This window comes from Anser anser (assembly GCF_964211835.1).
Source record: "Anser anser genome assembly, chromosome: 13".
In the NCBI taxonomy this organism is placed as follows: Eukaryota; Metazoa; Chordata; class Aves; order Anseriformes; family Anatidae; genus Anser; species Anser anser.
This window is the reverse complement of record NC_139734.1, coordinates 2958176-2983869: the sequence shown is the minus strand read 5'-3', so window position 1 is coordinate 2983869 and position 25694 is coordinate 2958176. Positions and strand designations below refer to the sequence as shown.

The 25694-nt window shown below is 40.5% G+C and overlaps 1 protein-coding gene across 10 annotated transcripts in view; it reads right to left on the bottom strand.

Moving 5' to 3' along the window:
• GRIA3 (glutamate ionotropic receptor AMPA type subunit 3) overlaps nucleotides 1-25694 on the bottom strand; it is a 402836-nt gene that overhangs the window by 36340 nt on the left and 340802 nt on the right. For 9 of the 10 annotated variants that reach the window (XR_014572094.1, XR_014572095.1, XM_083797757.1 and 6 more), the window contains 6 exons: nucleotides 24310-24471; nucleotides 20360-20527; nucleotides 18650-18754; nucleotides 17255-17362; nucleotides 15857-16063; nucleotides 6214-6590 (listed from right to left, as the gene is read on the bottom strand). Coding sequence is in view for 8 of the 10 variants with exons in the window: in XM_083797757.1 (XP_083653883.1) it covers nucleotides 6214-6590; nucleotides 15857-16063; nucleotides 17255-17362; nucleotides 18650-18754; nucleotides 20360-20527; nucleotides 24310-24471 (1127 nt within the window). In the remaining 2 variants the exon portion in view is untranslated. The remainder of the gene's footprint in view (nucleotides 1-6213; nucleotides 6591-15856; nucleotides 16064-17254; nucleotides 17363-18649; nucleotides 18755-20359; nucleotides 20528-24309; nucleotides 24472-25694) is intronic. The other variant, XM_083797759.1, reaches the window with a different exon arrangement.

The following is a 25694-nucleotide window of genomic DNA, read 5'->3' as shown; positions in this document are numbered from 1 at the left end:
AAGAAAAAGAAAAAGAAAAAGAAAAAGAAAAAGAAAAAGAAAAAGAAAAAGAAAAAGAAAAAGAAAAAGAAAAAGAAAAAGAAAAAGAAAAAGAAAAAGAAAAAGAAAAAGAAAAAGAAAAAGAAAAAGAAAAAGAAAAAGAAAAAGAAAAAGAAAAAGAAAAAGAAAAATCCATCCAACATTAAAGAGCACACCAAAGAAAATTATTGCCAACACCACAAAAACAGAGAGTGCAGTCTGGAACAGGCCAGTGGAATGTGGAGAAACAAGCTAAGAGGTGAAACAACTGCTCTCCACTCTCCTCTCCCCAGGACATGGAACCGCTGCTCCCACTGGAGGGGCAGGCTCCGGTTGGCTCCTATGGGTTGCCAGCCCCAGGGACTGCTGCACCAGCTCCGTACTGATGGGCCAGGTGGTTCAGGTAGTTACATGGCTTAAGGAAGCTTAAGGAGCGAAGCATCACCTCTTTGTCCATCAGGAAGCAATGACTTCCAAGGTATGAACTCTGAGAGAACTTGCCATCGCTCTGGCCTGTGTGTGCTTCCTCAGGGCAGGCACACGTCTGATGGATCACCAACAAGCAGAGGAGGCTTTCCTGCCCTTCCCAAGGGCCTCCCAAGAGGTTAAAAGGCTTCCAAGTTTCAAGCTGGGGCTGTGCTGCAGCAGTGTTCACCAACAGAGGGCTACCAAACAGTTGCAAAAGTAAATTCCAGAAATATAAATCCAGAATAATGGAGCAAGTCAAGAAATCTGCCTCGCTCTACATTCTTTGTAGGTGTCAAGAGAGCATCTTCTGGAATTTTACAGATGGTTAAGGCCCTTTTTGGCCAGCTCCCTTACTAGTTAGGGTCTTGCTTTAGCTGCTTTGTAAAACTTGATAACCTACACACCAAATCAAACTCTCACATCAGCTAAAACTTAATTTTAGCCATCTACAAAGCAGTGCCAGCTGAACTCATCGAATAAGGCTCCCTTTGGAGCCATCACAGAGACAGAAAGGAGACAGACACCCTCAGAACAAGATTTACCTCACTTGCTATAGTGTGGGATAGATCTGAAGGTGCCCATCCGTCTCCCATGAGCATGAAGAGAAGTGAGATGCCTGACTGGAGCACACTATACTGCTTTTACATGGCTATGTCAGGTGAAATTCATCCCTCTTTCATTCATTCTTTCAATACATATTTTCCACCTTTGAGATGAAGATAGGCCTGGAGTTGAATTCCTCCTCCCTGCAGTAAAGTTGACAGCTTCAGAGCCAGACTAAGGAGATGAAATTCCACTTGCATACACTATGACTAGCTTTATCTGGCTGCTCCAGGGTCCCGTGGCCCTCTTGCTTTACAGCATCTCTTGAAATAGGAAGATGAAGAAAAGACTTGACAGGGTCTTCGGACAAATTTCATGGAACTATCGGAAACAAAATGGTGTGAGCTCATTCTCCCTACAGTTTTCCTTAAGAAATGTCTTACTTGCATCAGGAGCTGCCCCTTCTGCTTGCAGGACAGATGCATTGCTGGGGTGAAGATGTGCAGGAGGAAAGTCATTTTCCAAACCAGTGAAACCTCAGTCCCACATTGCTGCAACAACAAAATGTCTGTGTCGAGCTGCCTGTTCGTACAGCGTATTATGCACAGAGAACAGTAAAAATATCTTGCCCCCGCGATCTTGCAACCTGCATAAACCAAGCAGACACACGCAGGACAAAAAATGGAGAACAGCTGAGAGCAGGGGGAGGTGGGCACGGCTGGATTCATTGAAGAAGAAGGCGCTTCCCCAAGCGAGGGTCCTACGTGCAAGAGAGGGGTCTTGCTAGAGGAGGACCAGAGCAGTTCTCAGAAGAGTTGAGGTCACTTGAAAGAGAAATGGATGTCACTACTGAGTTGTTTCTCCCAGAGCCTTCCAATGAGCACGAAAGGGAAGATTGAACAGCTGCTACCACGAAGTGCTCTGGGCTAATGTAGCTGTAATTGATGTCAAGCACAGGATGGAGCAAAAGAAAAACAAAACAAACCACAAAGCTGATGCCGAAGGACAGACAGACAGACAAAATCAAAGAACAAGAACACAGTTGAGCATGGCCTGGCAGCCTCCTTTTCCAAAAGCACCCCAGATCCCCCCAGTCCATCTGCTGATGCGAAGACTCCTTATACCCACTGCAGGGGCTGGTGTAGAGGGATGAGGGAGAAAAAGGGTTAGTATATAAACACCAGGCTGGTAATAAGAGAATACTTGTTTGTTTTGTACTGCGAAACACAGAAATGTTTCTCCATTACTCAGATAACAATTACAGAAAAATCAATCACAGCTTTTAATACCAACACCACTTTTTCTGATGAAGACGTACCTGTCCAAGTGTGCAGTGTTGTAATTTGAAAACAAACAACTAATGCTTTATCCTAACATGTCATTTTCCAAACTGCTTCAATAAATCAATACATTGCACAACATCACTTTAAAGTGAATTAGAGTGTTAACAAACGAGAGGAGTAACAAAGCCTTGGTATAGCAGAATTATTACACAATTATCAAAACAAGGTCAGATGGTGTTTTCAAAAGGAAGTAAACAGGAAGAGTGCATACCTTGAGAGGAAATTTAAAAGGAAGCATGGAGTCAAATGAGAGCAAATTAGTAACAAGCGAAAAAGAAAATACATATTCAATTTCACATTCAGTTGCCAGAGAATAACACATTCAAACAAAATCCTATTTTTTAACAAAATAGCTTGAAGTTTGTTTCTACTCATGGCCATAAAACATATTTGATTTCCTCTAACAAACAGAAACAATAAGCTTTTCATACTACTTAATTTTTAATTGGGCTCTTATGATCAATACAAGATAGCTGGTATATTGACAAAAAGCCCTGAACAACTTCAGTGCAAAATCTGCTTGCCTAGACCCGCCTTTCCACTCTGAGCTCACGCTACAGGGTACCCGCCAAGCATGGAGCTCAGTCCTTTGCTCACAAACCCAGCAAAACCTCTGCCTTTCCTGCTGGCCTCATTTGGCCAGGAGGCACTCGCCTCGGCTGTTGAGACAGAACACAATAAATAAAAGCATCTGAAGCTCTGCCTTGAGATGCTCCATTCTCTCATCATCGGAACCATTGGTGGGAGTTTCAGGAACATCAAGTTACCCAGCTCCCATTGCTGTTTTGAAACTCCCACTAAGTCATTCCCATGGCCTTTAATAGGAGTCTCTTGAGACCTGCTGCAAAAATATGGGTCTAGAAATATAGCCTCTTAAATGACCAAGCTCTTGTGACAATTTTTAATGAACCCCCTGTCTTTTTCCATCAGATATTAATTAATCTAGCCTCCTTGTTCCACATGAATGAAGAGCAAAATTAAAACACACGGTCTCATACAGATTTCAAAGATACTTTTGCTCGGAATGGTGTTACAAATGTGACTGTTCCCTCCTGATTCCATTTGCTGTACACATCTTACATTAAAGCAAATTTAATAATCCACTTTTGATCCATCAAAAGTGAATTTTCAATACTTTAGCTCACTATGCAGAAAACACAGCAGCCTTTGATAGCAGAACAGAACCACTGGAACAAGTGTTGGTTCCATCATGGGATGAACTAACCACCATCCTCTGGCTGCTTTCTGATTCAGCTGAGACGACTCCTATTAAATACAGATTGGAGAGTATAGGGATATATCCTCTGGAATATCCACAAAGCATACTCACCAAGGATAGATTTAACTAGTCATTAGATGTCACAGCTGTTCTGCCCAAAGCAGCTGAAAGAGCCTTTATCAGCAAGTACAAAAGTGATCTCTCTAGACTGCTTGTCGGCATCTCTCTACAAGTGCTGCACGCTCTCATATAAGAAATTTATTCAGACAAAACTCACAATGGAAGAATGAAGCCCCTTTTAATGGCAATAGAATAGTATGAAACGTTCATCTAGTCAATGTATTGTGAATGGCATAACCTTACAAAGATACGGATTCAGGATGGAATACTTGGGAATAGTCCCTTCTACGGAAAAGAAATTTGACATTAAATCAACTTAAACCAACATATCACTCAAGGGAACGGTGTTTCTGGAATTTAAACCAAGGTATTAAATCAATCTCTCTCTCTCTCTCTCTCTCTCTCTCTCTCTCTCTCTCTCCTGTAGCAATGCACATAACTGCCTGGAATCTGTTATCATGAAAGATAACAAAATAGCCAGATAATAGCTTCTAACGAGGGCCATGAATTAATATTGACCTAACAGCTTCTGATGGACAAATAAAATAAATAGGTTTACTGCTGTCTCTGTTTTTTCTATGTATTTCCTAGGCACTTATCATAGTAATATTGAAAAAAATAGAGTATGTTCCACTTGTTATATAAGGTTATATATGGCTGAGCATGCCAGAGTCGCATGAGAGCTTAACAAAAATCCTATGCACTGCTATTTGCTGTCAATAAACAGACCTAGCGGAAACTGTGCAATGCCTACAGCTTTCCATGTGATGTCCCAGTGCTTATTTCCCGGTCCTTTATATTAGGCACACACATGATCAACAGCAGTTTAAATGTTACCACTATCCATCACTTTTAACAGCAAGCAGAGAGGCAAAGTTTCGTTACAGAATTTGGGAATAAAGCAGAGACTGAGCATATAAACTGGAGGAGGAGGCTGGCAGCTGTAGCAGGACAGTGAGACAGCACACTGAAACACTGAGAACTGTGACGTGGGGTCACAACCAGGTAAAAATATCACATGTATGTTTTATATGGGAGGTATATGAATCAGTCAGCTACATATGGTATCTACCTGCTGCTATCAAGACTTCTAAAACATATGAATGATGTGCATCAAATAATGACAGGTATCTATCTGCCAGCATCTCTGAAAATCCTGGACCTCACTGCAGTCATTAGCAGATTTGAACGTGCAATGACTGTGAGCTTAAAGGACCATTATTAGATTATGACAGGCAAAATCATGATCCTTTCCATGAAACTTCCTTCCATGAGGTTTTTGTCACTTCTTTCACTCTCAGACCAGGAAAATCTGGTAACTTTTGAATGATGTAAGTCTTACAAAAGGTACACAAATATGGAAATTACTAAGGTGTATTTTGAATATAAGTGCTTAGTCAGAAAATATCTGTCTCTCTTGATTTAATTAGCAACCTTGTTAGAGGGAAAAACTGCATCCTGTTTGTAATAAACAGGCATTTTAATAATTAAAATAGCTGTAAACTGGATTTTAAAATATTTTCACACAAAATTTAGTGTTCCCTCACTAAGAAACTAGATAATTTTACTGCTTACCACAGGCATATCACCAAAGTATTTTTACAGTGTATAGGTAGGAACATAATATATGTATTACTAAAAGAATATTTGAGGTATGCATTGTTCAAATAGAGAGAACTTTACTATTCTCTGGTGGTTTTCAAAATGCTTCTTTGAAAAAGAAATGCAATTCTACAATGGTTAATAGCAGTGCTCTCTGTTAAAACAGAACTAATACCAAGCATGTTTTACTAAAGCCTTATTCAGAAAGACTGCCTTTCTGAATGAAAAAAAAAATCTTTATGGAAACAGGCAATGCTTATTAGACCATATTGACTATGAACACAGGGAAATGGATTAGACCAGATATAAATAACAATACACACACAGGATACACACCATAACTGCTAGAGGAGCACACATGGAGATCTGAACATATAAAACATGGTGGTAAGCAAATTACTAATAGATGAAAAGATAGTTCAAGAACAAAATTAGAGACATGAGGGACAAAAAAAGTTAGCAAAAATAGCAGAAGCCATGGCAGGATCGAACGTGTTTTAAAGTGCTGTTGCATGTGGCTTTTTAAAAATAAATAATTCAGATTTTGCAAAGCATAATATGTTATATGCACCAAGGAGATGACCGTAAAATGAGATATGCAGCAAAAACACGGTAGCCCTCCAAGCATTGCTGAAAACAGAAAACCCCATGCATTTTACAGCCTCAACATGGTGTATATAAGTTTGGCAGAAATGTGTAAGTGGCATTATAAGGCAATGACACTCACTTTTGAGGTGAATGTTAGCAAACATCGGATCGATGATGCTGCTTAGCATTGAATGGGATGTCAAAACAAAAATTTGGAATTGAAAAGAAATTTGAAAACGTAACATATATGCACCATGGCATCAGAAAATGACCATAAAATGCAAAAAGGTGATGGAATGATATGTAACAAACCTTGGAGAAATATCGCATCCTTGCTGCATAAAGGCACCCAGGGAAAACCAAAGGCTGTTAAATATTCCAAACTCATTTGGAGGGTCAGGAGGATTCTGAGGGTCACGTGGCTCTTCAGTGCTGTCTTCCAAGTGCCATTCATAAGGGCTGAATCTGCTGACTAGGAAAAGAACTACGCTGACGCCAATGTAAGCAAAGACTATACACATCCAAATTTCATAAGCCAAAGGATCCAGGAAAGAGAATACGCCCGGTTTAGATTTCTGAGGCTTCTTGATCATGATGGAGATTCCCAGGCTCATAAAGGGCTTGGAAAAGTCTATGACTTCTTCTCGCACCAATGTTATAGTGAGAGGGGCAACGGCTATATCTGCTCTCTGTAAAGGGAAAACAAAGCCAAGTTAGTTACAAAACAGTTGCAACATGATCACAATCTAGAGTCTGAGGTTAATGAATCAGGTGATGAATTACAAGAGTGAGTAGGAAACATATTCTTTGCAGTCCATTTTGCAGTCATTGAAGTTGTTTTAGGACTACATGGACAGAAAATTTTTAACAAGAAAAAATACAACCACATCTGTGCAAGGGCCTCAAGACAGAGGGAGATACATACAAACATGTATTTATGTTTCTGTTAAGTTAATGGATAAATAAACACTACTTTCACCGGACTATTAAACTACTATTAAAGCTATATTTTCCAGGATAACATATAGAGTCAATATAACTTGCATATAGAATGTCATTTCAAGTCTAGATCAGTAATGAACTGTATTTAACATACAAATGTACTTAAATAATAGGGAAAAAAAACAACAAAACAAAACACAATGAAACAACAAATGATTGTGTTTGGTGTTTCAAGTTCAAGTGGATTATTGATGGCCTTTAAATCTCCTTTTTAGTCATTAAAAAGTTGTTTGACGTTAATTTTTAATTCCAGGAAGGGGAGTTACTAGGGGAGAAGGGGAATAATTCTAGGGCTAGTCTGTGAGCATGCCCTTTTCCCTTTTACATGGGTTTGTCCTTGTATGCCTGATAGACACAGTGTGATGGCAAGCGCTTGCTTCTTGACTCCTACATCATTTTGTAGTAATAGCCTGTATCTATCCATCTGTCTTGAGGATATGGGGCAAATTACGGGTTTGTTATACCTGGATGTTCTCTTTTTCATTCTTAAAGCAAGTTCTGTTGCCTTACTGATTAGTCCAGGGTCCTTAAAAGGAACCTGAGAGAAGTGATTAGTCATTGAATTTCAGCTGGATTTGGGCACTACCCCTTACATATTCCTCTGGAACTCCATTGCAATAAGGGATAGATGATGGAAGAATAGTGGGTGACAGGAACCAGACAGTTCATCCTGTCTGAGGTCACTGAAGAGCAGTAATACAGATCTGTGAGTCCCTGAGAAGTAAATAGCCTGGATTATCTGAGCAAAACGCAAAATAGTAGTTTTGATTATAATCTATGCCATCTTATACAAAACCTAAACTCCATAGATCTGTAACATAGACCATGCTCTGAGGATGGGTCATATGGAAGCACAACCTCATCTCATTGCATCTACCATTCAGCAGTGTGTCGGTATTTGCAATGAGGCAATACCTGGAACCCCTTCCTTTCAATCCTTACATCTCTGCTGGATTCTGAGGGAGAGTAAGAATGAGAAGTAAACAAAAAAATAAAAAAATTGCTTAGTTACTTCATTAGAAATAGCATTCCAGAATAGATTTTCAACATATTTAATTATAATTGTATTTTGGTACCAGAAGGATTCAATTCATAACCTGATAACCTAACCTTGATTCAGCAAACTACTCAAGCTGATGTCAGCAATTAGAGGGGACTAGGATGTTTAAAAAAAAAAAGTCCTTTTGCATGTTAAGAAAATGGTTTAATTATTCTGACTCTATATACCTATGTACCCTTTTTTGTAATTTTCTGCCTCTTTTAAGCAGCCTATAACTATTCATGATATTGGGCCTTTTCAAGATGGCCTTTCATTCATAATTAAGAATTTCAGAAAGAAAAAGTGATTCTAAAGTGATTCAGGGAAAGTTTAACTTACCAGTAACTAAACCACTGTGCACCTTTTAAATCAGTGTTCTGTATCTAACTAGTAAGTATGTATCTGACAGAAAAATAAAATCTTATTAAGTAGAATTTTGAATAAAAGTGAATAGGAAACGTTAAGAAGTGATGAAAATCTGTGCCATAAAATAATTGAATATGCCTTTATGTAAATCTGACGGTGATGTTCGTGACTTTCATTAATATCTGATTTTCCGATCTTCCTACTAAGTTTTTTTGTTTGTTTGCTTATTTATTTATTTGTTTAAGTTTAATAAGCGGCAATGGCAAGGGCTTCCTGGAAAGTTAACCTCAGCCTCACCACTCTGTACCAGCTGGTGCTGCAGAGTCCCTGCGCAGTCATGCCCAAGACACCTTCTCAATGCTGTAAGGCTGGGGCTGACGGCAGCCCTGCCTGCCTTCTCCGTCTGCACACAACCTCCAGACTTGCTCCAGCCTCTCAGGAATGTCTCCTAACAGTTTGCACTTGTGTGTACAACCAAGAGGCTTGGTATAATTTCACTGCTTGGAATAATAATCAAATAAACCATGTCTGCGTACTTAAGTAAGCCATTTGGAAAACACAGCCCATGGTGTACAACACTACAGCCCCCCTCAGCTCCTTTAGACATTCATGCATACTGGGACACTGTCTTTCCCCTCAAGTGAATGCTCTCCTTGAGGAGAAAACCCTCCACCTGATCTTGCTGCAAAAATCTAGTTTAACGTAGCGTGCATCTAGAGACTGAAAGTGCTGGTTGCTGTTGAACGGCTGGGTGTTTACTGGCTTTGCAGATGAACGTGTTAATTGTCTAAGTATTAGGGAGACTTGGGGGCACATGGGTAGAGTGTGGTAAAGGGACTGGATGGGCCTGGAAGTTGCTCACTGATGAATTCCCCCCAAATGTGTATTTGTCTTTTAGGCACTGCTTATTGAACTACTGTTAAATGTTAAATGTCTGCAGTCAGTAGGTATGAGATGCACACAGAACATCAGTTTTATATGTAGTCAGAGTCCACTGCTGGCTGGAAGACTAAGCACTTTGACCATGGCTACTGCGTTTCGTGTTGAACTAATGAGGTACTTACAAATTAATCCCTATTAGAGCAAGCTGAATGAATCAGAACCCCTGCAGAGACTTGGCAATGACTCCACAAGAAGTGGAGCTGAGGTGGGAGGCGGGAGCCTCACCACCTGTCCTCGTGCACATGGACAGCCAGCTTGTTGAGGCAGGAAGAGGCTGGATCAGCTATAAGCATGTTTACTTTTTGTAGCATTTTCCTGGACTTGGAGAAATTTAATTCTCCTGAAGTAATATTTTAATTGCCAAAGTAGACACAGTGGTGCTCTTCCTAAGTGCTGATGCAGCATGCAATAAAGCCTGTATCTCCTTCATGAGCAGCTGAGCTCATGTGGGATGTTCCTGTGGGGTCTTTCAGAGGATGAAGCTGATGCTCTGTTTAGCACTGACAAAGCAGTTTTTAAATGCTCAATTGTTACCATGTTCTCATTCGTATCATACGGCACGCATTTCTCTGTAAATGATTTTAAGTTGCATTTTAATATTACTAGGGATAGAAACATTTATTTTTCTGAAACACTTCAGTCTTCCTGCTTTCCTACCATATTTGATGGGCCTTCTACATATTGGGAACACCAATAAACATCCTCAGGTCTTAAATGAATATGCTGGCAATTGTTTCAGCAAAGGGAACGAGAATGAATTCAGACATAGGGTCTCAGGAAACCATCAACAACATGGGCCCTGAAAGTGGCCCAGCAAAAATCCAGCACCTGAGCCCCATTCCCCACCACCTCCTTGAGTATTAGTTACACTGGAGAGGTTAAAATCAGACCACTCTTTGCATATTTATGTAGATATATAATATTTGAAATGGAGAGAGCTTATGGAGAGCTCTAAGCACCCTAATGGATCATTAATAATTGCAGCATGGTTGTGAATCTCTCTACTTGTTATGGCCGCAGATAAGCTGAACCCATAAAAATTGAACTAGATTAAAAAAAAAAATAATCGCACAGCACAATCACAAACATGCCCTTCCCTGTGCAGAGTTGGAGGGGGGCAGTTAAGAACATCAACAACTAAGCTTTGCTAATCACTCATGACTAATGGTGTTTCAAACATCATATTCACTGCATTTAAGCCGGGAGAGAAATGTCATGGATTCCTCTGAGGCTCGTTCTGTCTCTGCCTACCAGTGTGGGAAGACGGATTTAGGGAGGACATGCAGCACAGAGGCGCTGCCCACTCTGTTCAAAGCTGACCCCAGGGAGCTGCAAATCTCAAGACTCTTAAGAGGAGGGAAAAAAAAAAAAGTAAATGGAAATATCCCTCTGCGTGGAGAAAGAAAAATGATAAGATGTTCCACCTCTGTAATCCAAAAGGAGGGATGGAATTCTTCTGCTTACAGACCTAAAGATGAGCCTTACTATCTTCAAAGACACGCACTAGAGGTAGCAAGAGATACCAGCTAGGCTTCTGCCCGTACGTCTTTTCTGGTTGTTCATGTCTGCAGGGCTGAAGAATTTCTTTGCTAGTGCATCACTTTCCAATAAGTGGGTCTGGGCTACGGTCACTCTGCAAGAGGTTTGTGTTATGGGGTGCCCCCCAGCATGCACCTATGTTCAGACTGAAGCAGAGGGACACTGTGCCAGCTGCTGACTGTCCAATTTCCATCGGGAGCCAGAGCTCCAGGCACCCCAAAAGCACTGAATGCAGGCACACAGTGGCATCAAAGAGACCACGTTGGGGTGACAACTGACTCTGAGCAGTGTAGGACTCGTTTGGGCACTGTGAGGTCTCCAGGTGCCAGGATGGGGTGTCAGACAGAGCAACACATCACCTGCAGTGCCTGCTGGTAAAAGCTACCTTGAGAATGGAGTCCACTATACCCAGGGATATCAGGGTGTGTTGAGGGGCCAGGTCACAAGGGTCCTGTGCTTTTAACACTTATTTAGAAACAACAGGTGAAATTGGAACAGCAACAAGCAGCATCGAGGTATTACTGTGTATTAACTGGGTAACATAAAAAATGATTATGGTATTAAAACTGCAGTTGGCCTCATCTGCTGTTAAGTACCTTCCTTGTCCAAAGGATGCCCACAGTTCTTCCCGAGATACTACTGTTGTCTTTGGCAAATGGAGAAAAGCAGCACGTCTGCTTTTTCATCTCGTGCCTCCTGCTCGGGGTGCAGGGTGGCTGAAGCCTGGTAGCGCCACTGCTGTGACACCTCCTAGTGCCTTTTAGTGTTTGTACCTGGCCTTTGCTACTGCCTGAACCAGCGGCAAGGGGTGGGTGGAGGGCTTCTCCTGCCTGCTGTGCAGGGAATGCTGCCATCGACTGAGAGCATGAGGGAATGTTTTTGAGGAGTGGAATTAGTCTTCCTCTCAGCTACTACTCAAAAGCTGTCCACATGGTCTTTTTGCTTCTGCTTTGAGGGCTGTGGTGGCTGGTCAGCCCGTTCAGGGCAGGGAGATGTGTAGGTGGCCTCGCTCTGACCAGCACTGGAGGCTGCACGCAGCTGGGGGACTGCCTTCCCTTTACACCCCTGCTTCGTTCCTTCACAGTGTTTTACATATTCTGAGATTTTTATAAAGGCCTTTTTGTACCTGAGGAGAGTTTTAAAGGCTGTAAGGTCCATCTGCTCTTCCCAATCCCAGAGCATGTGTAGTTACAATTAAGATACGTGTTAAACCTACTGCCAATTAGCCTCAGCGATGTGAAAAGCATCAGGCCCGGGGAGGGAAGCCTTTCCCTGGCTGCACACTAAAGGAAGAGCAGCAGCATAGTTTGAGAGGGGAAGAAGCAATAAAAGCCTGCAGAAAGAGGCTTACCCTGCAGAGGAGAGCAGCCCATTGTCTGGAGCTCAGCAGCGGCAGGCACAAAGCCCCACGCACGTCTCTGCCTGCTCCTCAGTGCTGGCTGCAGGCAAGTCATTATCGGGTGGATCACGGGAGGGGAGCGCTTGCCATGCTGCTGAGGTTTAAATAGTGATTCACTCGTGCAAATTGAGGAGAGGTTAACTGCTTTACCTACACAGAAGGCAGGTGGCTGTCTGATCAGTCCCCAGTCCTTGGGTGAGCTGCACTGAGATGCATCAGTATGGGCTGGCTTCCCTATTTCATCTCAGGATATTAGAAGGAGCATAAATCAATTTATGTATTAATAACATGGCTATTTATCTTCCTCGACATGTATGCACCTTAAATCTTAATGGGGAATACGGCTTATGTGTAAGTCAAGTTTTAGGCTTGCACAGCAGTGAGAAAAAGTGGCACCCTGGTTATGCAGAAGCGTGAGCTTGGTGATGACTGCAGTGAGGAACCACTTTTCACCAGGAATGTCTAAAATGAAAGAAATTACTGATCTGGAAACATAAGTGTTTGGTAGACTTATTCTGATATTTCTAAGTCTCAGTTAAGAATGAAAAATACTCTTCTAAATAGAAATGTGCAGGAAAAAAGCTCTAACTACTTGCTTTGTTACTGTTAAAATTTTCCACTGTGTTCTAGAAATTTCTCCGAATTTGAAATTTCTCTTAGTTTTTGCGGTGTCCAGAGGCTGCGAGGACCTGGCTGCACTGCATCCTACAGGAAGCAAGAGTGACAGTTTCAAAGAACTGGCACACACTAAACGTTAATTACAGTTAATGAGGGTTTTGGCACTAAAACGCCATGCCATTCACTTCCTGTGACTGTGCTAAGAGCAGTTTTAGAGAAGTGTTGCGTGCATGGGGCTATGCAAAAAAGGGCACGGCATTAAAAAGGATTGGTAAGACTTCCCAGCAGCACCACGCGGTGGTTACAAGCCCGTTGGACCAGGAATATGCTGCATTTAACGTAGGAAACACTTGAGACAAATGCAATCTAGAAGATTGTGTTTGCTGCCGCAGCTTGGTTCAGCTGCTGGATAACTGGTACCAAAACCAATCAGGCCCCTTTTATTCCCCCACGTCTGTCTTCCACACATGCTAATAAAGGCATTTAAATCTAATCTCCCTATAGTCTTCCGAAAATGGAATCCGGAGGAGCCAAATATGACAGTCATTTTGCAGACAAGGCTCACAGGGGCATTAGGGGAAATGTACAGTTTTAGTTCCCTAATAGAGTTTTGAGCCCCTGAGAGATAAAGGACAGTCAGCACGTAAATGAAGCACTTGTTCCAAATAATTAGCACTTCTAGAGCATTTTTCATCTTCAAAGAGCTTTGTGCACATCCTTGTGAGTTGTGTACATAGCCCCCTCTCAACAGCTGGAGAAAGAGGCCATGGTGTTGACAAACAGGGCTGGGGAGGTCTGTGCTGAGTTCAGGGGCTGTTCCCCTGCTTACAGAAAGCCGGGTGGGTCTCTGCGCAGCTCAGCAGGATGGGGAGCTAGCTCAGCAGTGCCAAGCTGCAAGCATTAACCTGGGCCTCCAGTCAAACCTCAAGGGATGCATCTGACCTTTGAATAATAGAGCCTGCAGTTAAGAGGCTGGGTAACCGAGCTCACAGTGCGCAGAGAGGAGCTGTTGGGGGCCAGGGAGGGAAACGTTCCTCAATTTTTCATTAATGAGAAAACACAGATGAAAACTCTGGGCCAGGATACAAAAGAACAGACCTTTTTGCGGGGAAAAATGACAATGGCAGGGGTGTTTTAAGGTATGGCGGATGGTGCCCGTGAGGCTGTACTTTGCTGGTGTGGAAAGGTCACAAGCATGGCTGGGTCGAGGAGAAGTGGCTTGGGCTCAGTCTGATGCTATGGAGGCAGAGCTTCCTGAGTGAGGCTCATCCCAAGTGGCTGTGGAAAAGGCAACTGCTGCCAACCTGCTTATCCAAGCAAAGGCTGGGCTGAAATAGGAATATGGCTCAGGTCTGCGAGCCCTTAATACAGATGGATCCTGAATCATTCAGCAGCTGCACAGCCTAATCTTACTTGGCTCACGTCACGGAGGCAGTGGACCGTATCGCACCTTTCCTCCTCTGGCATAGATGGTCCCTGCGCCCTGGCTGTTAGCAGTAATTTCAGATTCCCTTTGTTAGTTTTTATTTAATTTTTTTTTTGGCGTATGATATGACTTTTCTTTTAAGTGAATAAACTGTTTCATTGCTTGTCACTTGCAAATATATCAAAAGAACCCAATTACAGCTAATACCCTTGATATTTCTTGAACCACACACTGGGAAACTGAGGATTTAAATTTTCATTGCAATGCAATCTTGCTCGAAACTAAACTAAACCTTCTCTTCAGAAGTTCTCAACATACTTGTGTTCTCTAAGAGAGGTAACACTTTTCCCGAATCACAGAACTGAGGCACTGAATGTTCAAAAGACTTGCATAATGTCAAACCTCAATGCAACAGGAAAGTAAAGATACACCCCAGGGTTCCAGACCCCTGTTTACTTTCACTGGGAGATTTCCCTCCCTCCCCTCAGTACAACACCACAAAACCATTGTTGCTTGTATAAAATCTTTTGAAGTCGAAAAGGCTACAAAGTATATAACAAGGGATTAGCACTGACTGCTCCAGAGAAAAAAAAAACTTTTTGAAAATCCTGCAACTACTTTTAAAAAAGACTGATTTGAAAAGAGTTATCTCACCACACATTTTGCAAGAGATGATGATATGATGTTAACACAGAGGAATTTTGAGGTGACTTTTAGAAACTACACTCAGCAAGGGAACAAAAGGAGGCAATGGAAACCACTTCTGCTCAGATATTTTTAATAAAGGAAAGATTGTTAAAAATAAACCGTAAAGATTGGGTGGAATCACAAATCACCTCATTAGCATTTGGGGGAAAAAAAAAAGCAAAGATGACATATCAGCTTGTAAAGTCTTTTCTGCAAAGCCAACTTTCTCCCCCTTCCATCTGGTTTATTTTATCAGCAGTCCAAAATTCGCATTTCCAAAGAAGTTTCTAAAATGGCAATTCCAGACTGTTTTTGCTGGTTTTGTTCTTACTAAAGAAAGCAACGTACACCCAATATAGAAATATAAAGAGGAATGTAATGATTTAGACTTTTTTTTTTTTGTCTGACAGTTCATTTTAAAAGATAAATCCAGGGTTTAAACAGAAAAAGTTGTGGGTGATTTCAGGCCTGCATTGCTTCCTATCCTGAAAAGCAAGCATGGGGCTAACTGAGCCTTTAGTCAAACACAATCTGACATCAGTGATCCAGTGAGGCTCAGCATCGTAGGATCAGACCTTTAATAGCAGGGGCAGCCCTCATCACGTACAGGACTGAGAAAGAAAAAGGAGACGTCGCAAATAAAAAAACAGCACATGAAGGGCAATCTGGAAAATCTGCTGTAGATAAGGAACTTGAAATTTGCCCAGTGCTACTTCTCAACATTTTGTGGAGTCCAATTTGGAGAACAGTGACAAAATGTGACACTTTCCTACAAAGAAATGGTTAGGAAACTGTGCTATAAAAATAGCATTACAAAGAAATACCTAGAATTTTAAAAGTGGTATTCAAACATACGACCTTTACTTTACAGTTTATTAATTTTGAGCATAACTTTTTATAATAAAGAACATGAAAATGAAGGTTAAGAGAAACTTACCCCATAGACCAGTTCACCCACCATGCCATTCCATATCTTAGTCTCAGGGTCCCTAGCTCCATATTTCCCATCTCCAACAATTGACAGTTTGTATTTTATTCCAACATGTTTTGCTATTTCAGAAGCTAAGTCTACACAATATCCTTCATATCTCTCATTCCCTTCTAGTTGTTCATGGTTTTTCTTATACATTACATATGGTGATTCCTTTGAAACAAAAGTAAAGATCAAAAGTCTATGAATGTAAAATACAGCTTTAAAACACAAAAAATGAGAGCTGTTATTATCCTTACTTTATACCACTGGCAAGTATTTACAATATTTCTCTACTTTGGTACAGAGATCAGGAAGACAGACTTTTGCAGGTTGAAAATCCTTGGCATGGTCCTACAGTCACACATACTACAGATTTTATTCCTACTATGGACCCATTGAAGACAACATGACTATTCAACTTTAACAGTTACATTATTGTCTGTAAGATTAGGCCTAATTTTTATGTTATTAGACAGTTGATTAGCATCACTGCAGTAATAATTCAGTTTTTAGTGTATAAAGAACTGACATACCCAACACCTGCAGCATCAAAATAATTTGCTAAGGCCTCCATGGCCTAGAATGGGGTACTGATGGGGATATTTTCAAAGCAGCCTAAGGTAAGCTAGGCTAAAATCCTTGGCAGTGATTTTTGTCACTAAATTCCCTTAGCCTTCTTGGAAAATTCTAGCTGAAATGCTGATTATATCTCACTAAATTCATAGGAGTATAAAATACAGTGCTTCAGGAAACAGCATAAAATTGGCTCATGCTTAGTAGAATCGTAACAGGCATAAAAGTCACAAATAATGCTACACAGAACACATTTGGTAGAGGCACTGGGACTGACACAGGTGCTGCTGTTTACGAGACACAGTAAGAGCAGTACTCCTCTGGAAGTGCATGGGTATAGATAGCTTTACTCCCAGTGCTAGAGCATTTCCAGTTCTCTACAGACTTCCTTGTGCCACCCTTCCTCAGCCCACAGGGGTTGAGTTTACAGAAGCTGTACCTGAGTGAGGGGTGCAAGATGTGACCCTAGAGCGGGAAGGCCAGACCCTGCAATAATCATTTACATACATGCACAACTTCACTTATGTGAGGCGTTTGACTGAGTTCAAGTGTCTGAGAAGCAGGGAAGCACACTGCTGAGCTCAGCGGGACTCCTGTGAGTAAAGTCACTGATACACATAGAAGCTTACACTGTCAAGCCCTCAGCACATATCTCGAAGATACCGAACTTTTCAGTCACTTGAAGTCATTTAGCATTCAACATTTGCCTCCTGGCAAGGTGTCTAACACATCTCAGGAGCTGTGCATCTTATTTCCTAAACACAAACACACTAAGAACATGAAACTTACCAAGATGGTAGTGACAACTATAGTTCTGTTCTCCACGGATGAAGTGTCATTAGAGGGCAGCTGATCTAATGCTGGCACAAATCTTTCATATTCATTCCAATAACCAGCCTATAAAAAGGGAGATTGTTAATGTCATTACATATTTTTACAAGGACTCTGGTGCATTAATTTATAACAAGAACTCTCAAAAGATATGATTTTGTAACATTTATGCAGGGCTACATGAGCTTTAATAAATACAAGCTGAATCTAAGTGAAAATACATATTAAATTCTCACTATCTATATTCACATTGTTATGGTGCCTGTAGGATAAATTCCTCTCTATCCACAGCATAAGGATTAACTATAGATGAGAAAATAAACTCCATAGCACTTTGAGTAAAATTATTTGATTTTGAAATGTTTATCCATATTCTGCTGCAGTTCAGACAGTGCATACAGTACCTGTAGATGTGTCTGAACTAACTTTTGAGTAGATGCACAGCCACTGTTAGCAATGCAGGCACAGTAGCTTAATCTTTGAGGTGGGTTACAAAACCCTCGGTGAGTATGAGGTGACTATTTGTCATCTGGCTTGTGCCGACCTTCATAGTGCTGTGGCTACGTTGCTACGCTATTACACTGGTTTTTATATTTCTGCACAATACAGCAGTAACACTTATGTCTGCACTGTAAACCTTGCTGAATGGCTGGGCCATGTCCAGAGGTATTTTGTTATCAAGTATGTGCAGAATTGTTTAAGGAGTCTCACTGGTGACTAAACAGGTTACGTACCTATCATCAGGTGTCTATCATCAGGACTTATCTGTCTCATACACTCAGACTCATCTCTTGATACTCCTGAGAGCTTGCCTACCTAATTATTTTTGAAAATTTGCCCTAAATTGCTTTTATAACAGGGACCTAGCCAATCATGCCACTTAGGATCTATACTTTATTTAGGAGACAAGAACAAGTAGTGAAAATCCTAATTAAAACTCAAATTATTTTCTATTAATTTCAGAAGGTTTCTAAAATACTCTTACTCCAGCTTCCCTACTGCTCTGATGCCTCTTATGGAGAGGAAGGGAAAAATGGAGAGGAGTTTAGGAGATTGGGCTGAGCACAGGGACATGACAACAGGTAGCATGTTCAGCAGTGGAAAAGCTCCACGTGGCTTCTAATGGAAGAAGTGGTGCTAGAAGTTGAAATGGAAACCTATGAAGATATTAAGCAGGATGAGTGATTTGGTTCAGGAACAAAACAGAACAAGGTTCCTGGAGGACAGCAAGAAGGTAGGGATTCCTCTGGGTCCTGTTTTTACAGAGGCTGCATAGTATTTTTGAGTTCCATTAGTTTGTTGGAATAAATATTTCTGAAGGTATGGAATTTAAATGCCTATCATGAAACTCACCTTCCTTGATCCAGCAGCCTTCATTTCATACACATCAATTGTGTAATTTGTTCTTCGCCCATAGGTGTCGAACTGGATGTTCCCTGTCATTCCTTGAACCTGCACCTTAAGGCAATAAACAGAAAAAAACAACCAACAAAACGCTTTAATAACAGAATCACTCTATTTTTTTTTCCTCTGTTACATTTTACAGGAACTCACTAGCTCTAGAACAATTTTTATCTATATGAGAGACTTGTAGCAGTTCTGACACAGTCAGTGGTATTCTTTGTAATAAAAAAGCCCCAATTCTCTGTTTCAGCTGTACATATTCTTTGTTAGTTAGTACTCAGCTGGTGACTCACTACTGCAGAGTGAGCTGCATTTAAGTGTAAGTGAAATTAGCCCTGCATGTATGTTAAATGTAAGAAAGACTGATTCTGCCATGCTTAGTCACACTGGGTTTGCTGATACAGAATGGAGTATCAGTGATGCACCTGCAACAATTCAATGCCATTAAACCCCTCACAGTATGGCATAGAGTGATTTGTGACATGGACCAGAATCTCATATCGTTGCTCATTCTGGGAAGTGCTTTATTTTAAGATTAGTCCCAGTGTAGGAGAAAGGAATGAATGTCTCCTCTGAATGAACACAGACAATTGTCTCTACTGCTTATGGAGCTTTGGTCTCAATCTGGATGGATGGGTATATAGACGGTAAGTGATTATCGTTACCTACTCACATGAATCATTTTAAGGGGAAGTATGAAATACTTTGTTTCAGAGAAAAAATCTTTCTTATTTCCCTGTATGAAAGGGTAAGATATTTCCATTTATCACTTATCAACACTGACAAGCTGTCATCTTAGGCAAAGGGGTAACAGTCTGAAACTGCGGTAGGGGTAAATTATCTTTAATATTTAACAAAATGCTGTAGAAGCTACAGAATGACTAATGGAAAATTGGTCAAAGGGAAACTGTGAAATCATGGTCCCTGGAGATGTTCAGGGCTGGTTACTGATCCGCTAATTATGGTTAAGAGATGGTGCAATCAGATTTGTTATGATGCATAGGGATGGACTCCATAAAACAGTCAAAATTCCTTGGACCCCAAATTATCCAGTGAGACAAATCAAGAATGACATTTAAGTAGTGTAGTAGTGTATTTTTTTTTATTAGTAAGTGGATCTGAACCCTTTGTAAAACAGTTTTTGATTTCAAGAGTCTGGAAGAATATGTAAGTTATTCCCATCTCCAAAAACCTAAAGGTGTGGAAGGGACTTTGAAAGCCAAATCTGTCACTAAAAAGGTTTTATCAACTGTGGACTGAGTAAATGCATTTGTAGGGTAGCTGGCATATAATTTGCAGCCAGATTGGAGTTGCTGTGCCTGCTTTTGGCATTTGCTGGAAGCTGTCTGGCTACCTTAGTACAACAGTGACTGTATGTCTCAGCAGAGCTTGTTAGGTCAGGTTCATCCTGGTGCGTATTGAGACATGAGCACTGTGCATTTGACACCTTTTGACTTCAAATTTAATTTATTTCTATCTTTGGTGGGAAAATGCAGCACTTTTCAAGACACTTTTCAATGTCTCACTTGCCATAAAGTTCAAACAGATGGCACAAATTTTTTAACTACTGTGAAGGTTGAACTTAATAAACATCTCTACATGTGTGGGCAATGCTACATTAGTGAATATATCCCATAGCCACGGTATGTTTGCCCTTACCATTTTCAGCGCTCTTTCTATATCAATTCCTTGGCTCCACGGTACTGCAGGGTTAGCCAGGCAGTCTCCGGCACTACCTCTCCTGGAGACATCAACACGCTGCCTTCGCAGGTAACGGAAAGCCTCTGCTATGACTAGGACTGCATCATGGGTCAGGGCAGACGTATACTAAAATCGATGCAAATAAAACGTGACAAACTGCAATCTTAGAATCATCCTAGATTTATCAGGTCTAGTCCTTCTCTAGTTAAAATGCTCTTAGAAGAACCATGCATACAAGCCCTTTTGCTTGCAGTCTGTCTTGCCACAGATGCTTTGCATTGTTAAACCATTCCACTTATATCAAATAACAAATTAAAAATATTTTCATTTTGCGTAATACAGAACAGCAAAATAACAAAACCAGTTTACAGCTGCACGAACTTTAAGTGGAAGCTTGCTCATCTAAATGAGGTCATTACAAAAATCTGCAATTCCGTGCTGGCCCCTACTGCTACTAATAGCAAAGAAGAGCTCATATTTGTTATTTGCTTGGAAAACTTTTTTTTTTTTTTAACAAGATTGCCAAGACAGTTTCGAATCGAAGGTAACATAAATCATTTCTGTTTGGACCACAATCCTGATTAGGTAGCATCTGTGGCTGGAAATAGATCAAATAACTTTTTTTAGTAGACAGATATACAAACAAGTAATCACAAAATACATGTTAGGCATTACATTTCCTTGGTAATTGCCCATCTGACTTCTCTCACACTGTAAATCTGAGGAAGGCGATAAGCTTTGTGTAGCAACAAGTCTTCAACAAAACCCCAAGACTCCTTTACAACCTGTTCATGCTGCTGTCAACTTCATCCATTGCTTGACATATGTATCTGGTGACATCTCCCAATGCTATAAATTTAATAGCACCTACAAAATATCATAGAGATTTTTTTTTTCAATTTCTTCCACATCTTTATACGAGAATGAAGAGGGAAAATAAAAGATGAGTGGAAGGGCTATCTGTGTGTACTGGTGTGCCTGCCCTTCTGCCTATCTACGTACTCAGCCACTCTCTTTGTGGATAAGACTTCCTAAATTCTGAGGCAGTTAGTTCTGTCCTGTAGGGCAGGTCAGCACGAGTAGTGGTCTGAATTTCTTAAAAATGTGTATCATCTTATTGCAAGATCTTCAGTTTAATACAAAGCTTCAGGAAATCTGAACAGAACAAGGCATAACCGCGTGTGCAGATCAAGACAAGCAGATCTGATAAAAAGGAGCACAAAGGTAGCATTATGAAGGCTTTACAGGAGCCTTTCTTACAGAGTTTTAAATGACAACAGTTTATAAACCCTTACTCAGCGTGTGTGGGGTGTTCTTGCTCTGACTGTACCTCGTACAGGCATTCTGTTGACTCTGCCTACCTTTACCTCTTCTCATGGTGCTGGCCTTGCAACGCTCACCCTCTCCTCTTTAATAAGTTATCAAAGACTACATGTCACATCCCACACAACAACATGGAATCAGATAGTGATTTTAACAGCTATTTGTTCTTGTCTTAAAAAAAATCTTGTAATAGCCATCCAATCTAGGACTACATAAAACTTACACAGTGATATTTTTTTTCAGCAGACTGCGTCAATTGTCAGTAACCTTAATGCAGTCCCTTCCAAGTCATGCCAAGAGAGCTATCTAATTTTCTACTTTATTTGAATTCTACTTATAAATGCATGAGCATGCAAAGAGAAAAAGAGAGAGGGAAGGGAAAGGGTGATAGAATACAGAATAAATTAAACATCAGGGCTTTAATCTCTAGGCAATTTTATTTCCTAATCAAAAATATTGTACATCAATTTTTAAGTATGCTTTTTGTCTGATTGACAAATACTGTGCACATTTCTGTAATGAGTGGTACATTTGTGGAAAGGTAATGTAATCTCTGTGTTTGTACCATATATTTAAGATTATTTTTTTAAGGATAGAGAATAATTTTTCCCTTGAGGTAAATTGCTTTCAAGTGGAACAAAATCTTCCCAGGTTAACTTTATATATTTCAGAGCTTTAAAGATTAGTACAACACTTATCTTTGCTTCTGCCTCACTGTTAGGAAGCTTTAGAAAGCAGGACTAGCTCCTAATCAACAGGGAACAATACACTGAGTTTTATGGGCCTCTGTTTGCCTTTCTGAGCTTTCTCTGAAATGCCAGCAAGGCTGTGGGATGGTGTGGGATTAAGATAATTTGCCTTCCCCAACGAAATCACATCCACCTGCAGGATGGAAAAGACTGCAGTGAAGTATCCGGTCCAACACTTCTGAAATAGGACCACTCAGAATAGACTATCCCTGACATGTTTGTTAAATCTGTCGCTTTTAAACTCACCGTCAAAGGGGTCCATTTACCTCTCATGGTACATTTTACTGTGCTTAACACCACTTCTTTTTTTTTTTCTTCTGTGCTTGTTACAAATCATCTCGATTGCAAATTCAGCTGACTGCTTCCTGTCCCCGTCTTGGCAGACATTTGAGTTATGCCTACATTAGAGAATTGAACTCTGCCAAGACTTGGGTGAGGGCAGATGAACTCAACTGACCACAGTTGTTTGGTGACCAGAACCATCCTAGAGTGGTTTGGGCCAGCCCAGCCTGCATCCCACCACTTCCCATGCATGGGACAGGACTCGCTGACAGGTAGTTTGGATGCAGCCACCCTTTATAGATGCGAAGACACTTTAACAGCTTGGGTATAGCTAGACCAGTTTAACAGCTTGGGCATAGCCACACCATGTTTCTTGGTGGCAGGACTGGAGAACAGTCTCTAGCATTGTTTAGCTTACGGTAGTGATGAAATTCAGGAAAACAGCGGATTATTTTCTTTTCTCTACCAACCTTCTATTTACTGGAAGACTATTACTACACACCACTCATCAATTCCTTCTTATTTATAAACTAAAAAGAGGGATTTTTACCCTTTTTCATAGTGACACTTTTTTTCCCTATCTTTTTCAATTCTCTCTCAGCTTGTTCTCCCTGGTTTACTTCTTCCAAGAAGCTGGTGCTACCAGCTGTACAGGCTTTCTGCTGAAAACCATCAGTAGTCTGAGGTCCTCTTATCCCCCACCAGTCCCTGGTTTTATTCAACTATTTGTATTGGTGCAAAAGAACAGGTCTAATCAAAAGAATAAGAAAAGGAAAGGATGTAATAGGAATATTAATAATATGCAGTGATCCTAAAAGATTTTATAACTCGAAATATTGACCAGAGCATCCTTGATGCACTCCTTGATTGGACAGTGAATAGCACGCCCCCTTTACCATATAGATGCCGAGGCAGAACAAATCTGTGGGAGATATTAACATGCTGCAAGTCTCCTAATAAGAGTAACCTTTAGTTCATCTAATCTAGGACAGTTTCAGTGAACTTGGGACATAACAAATTTGGAAAATATTACTGGTTGCATTGGAAAATGTCATTGGTTAAATGCTCTAATATCCAGAGCATTTCAGTAAAGGACAGCAGTGAAAACACGTTTAGATTATGAGGGCAACAGTCAGCAGTGACTAGCAGGCAGCAGAGGCCCTTCAGTGAATCCAGAGCTACTTAATTTTTCACAAGAAATTTTCTGTTAGCATTAAAATTGACCAGCAGCCCACAGTTTGCATTGAAAAACTAACCTAATCACCCACACCTGCACCCCAAGACTGGCTCAAGATGTTCAAGTTATAAGTTTTTATCCCCACTGCACAATGATAGGATTTGCAAGATCAAGCCTTTTACTTTTTGCTCCCATGTGGTGGGCACTTGTGTCCAACTGACAACTTTTGCCTCTTTCTTACTTCTGGAAGTGCAGTGAACATTGCAACATATTCCAGTCAGGGATCTGTATCACACGCATATACACACCTGGGGTTAAAAAACCCTAAATAATTATTAAAAGCAACTCATTTCATCTCATCCAGGTAAAACAAATACCTTTAATGGTGAGTTTTTGGCTTCTGGGAACTCCCTTTCATCGAGCCTCACCCAGCGTTGTAGAAACTGTTGAACCATTGGGTTTTCATTATTAACTATCTGAAATCCAGTAACATTGGCACCTCCATGCATTACTCTCTCCAGCACAATGTCTGTGAAACCCTGGGAGGACACATGTAGTAAACAGGAATCATTGTCATCCAAAGCCTCTTTTCTTTAGTTCAGTTTTACCTGCTAAAAACTTAGCACAAAATAATTTGATGAATTTATTTCTTGTTAGCTGAAAATATTCTACCAAGGACACAATTGCTATCATGACAGCACATAGGATTGTGATAGTGGCATAGGACAGAATTTTAAAATGACTTCTTGTTCAGACCTTTGCGATGGAAAACTGCCCTGTCGTGGTGTGGCAGTGTGGCATATAATATTCACTGGTCAGAAAGAAAGCATTGGGGAAGCTTGAAGTACTACTTCCACTTTTCTCCTCATCATGTTGAAAACCTGTCCAAGAGCTTTGTACGGCAAAGGTTCAATGTCGGGAGCAGAAAAACACTGAACACGTATTATTCTGGGGAGGCAAAGCATGCACCTCCTTGGCAAGCAGCTGTCAGTCACAGCATCACTTAGCATTTCACTTTCAAACATAATGGTGTGATTTTCTCCCACTCTGTTGTTATTTATACCTGTGGCAGTAAATTGGTGTCTTTTTGATTAGCGTGACTTGATTGCAGTCACATTTATCTCAACGTCAGTGCTTACACATGCTAAAAGGCAACCCAGAATAAGAACCCCTGTATTTCTATGCACACTCTACAGCCTAATCAATGAGATCATGACTGCTTCTTGTAATGCAAAATGACACATTTTAAAGTCATACAGTACTTATACTAAATAAGGGGATTTAAAAATTAGTCTTTCCTGTTTTAATCACGCCAAAACGTGAATATATAGAATATTCTACTAAGTGGGATTGCTAACATCAGTGTGTGATCTTTGGAAAAGTATTTTTCTACTCACCGTAGACACAGAAATCAAAAAATTAGTCTTTCTGCAAGGATCGATTACAATATAATACTTATTCTAAGGAAATCTAGCAGATGTTGTTTCGAAGGCATTATAAACATCCTTGAAAGTAAATTTCAGATTCAATGCCAGAAGTTCTGGTACAAATAAAAATGTGCTGTCTTGTCCTGGAAGGTCAGTACATACACTGTCACCACCCTACACTCTGTAATACAAAAGAATGGCTAAATCTGTCCGGCCATTTTACTTGATGGAATTATTGTTTTCATTTGCAGCTTTTCAACACTTATATTATACATACATATTTTACAATTATTTTTCCTGGAGTGCCTAAATTTCAAATGTTGTAAAGAAGACAA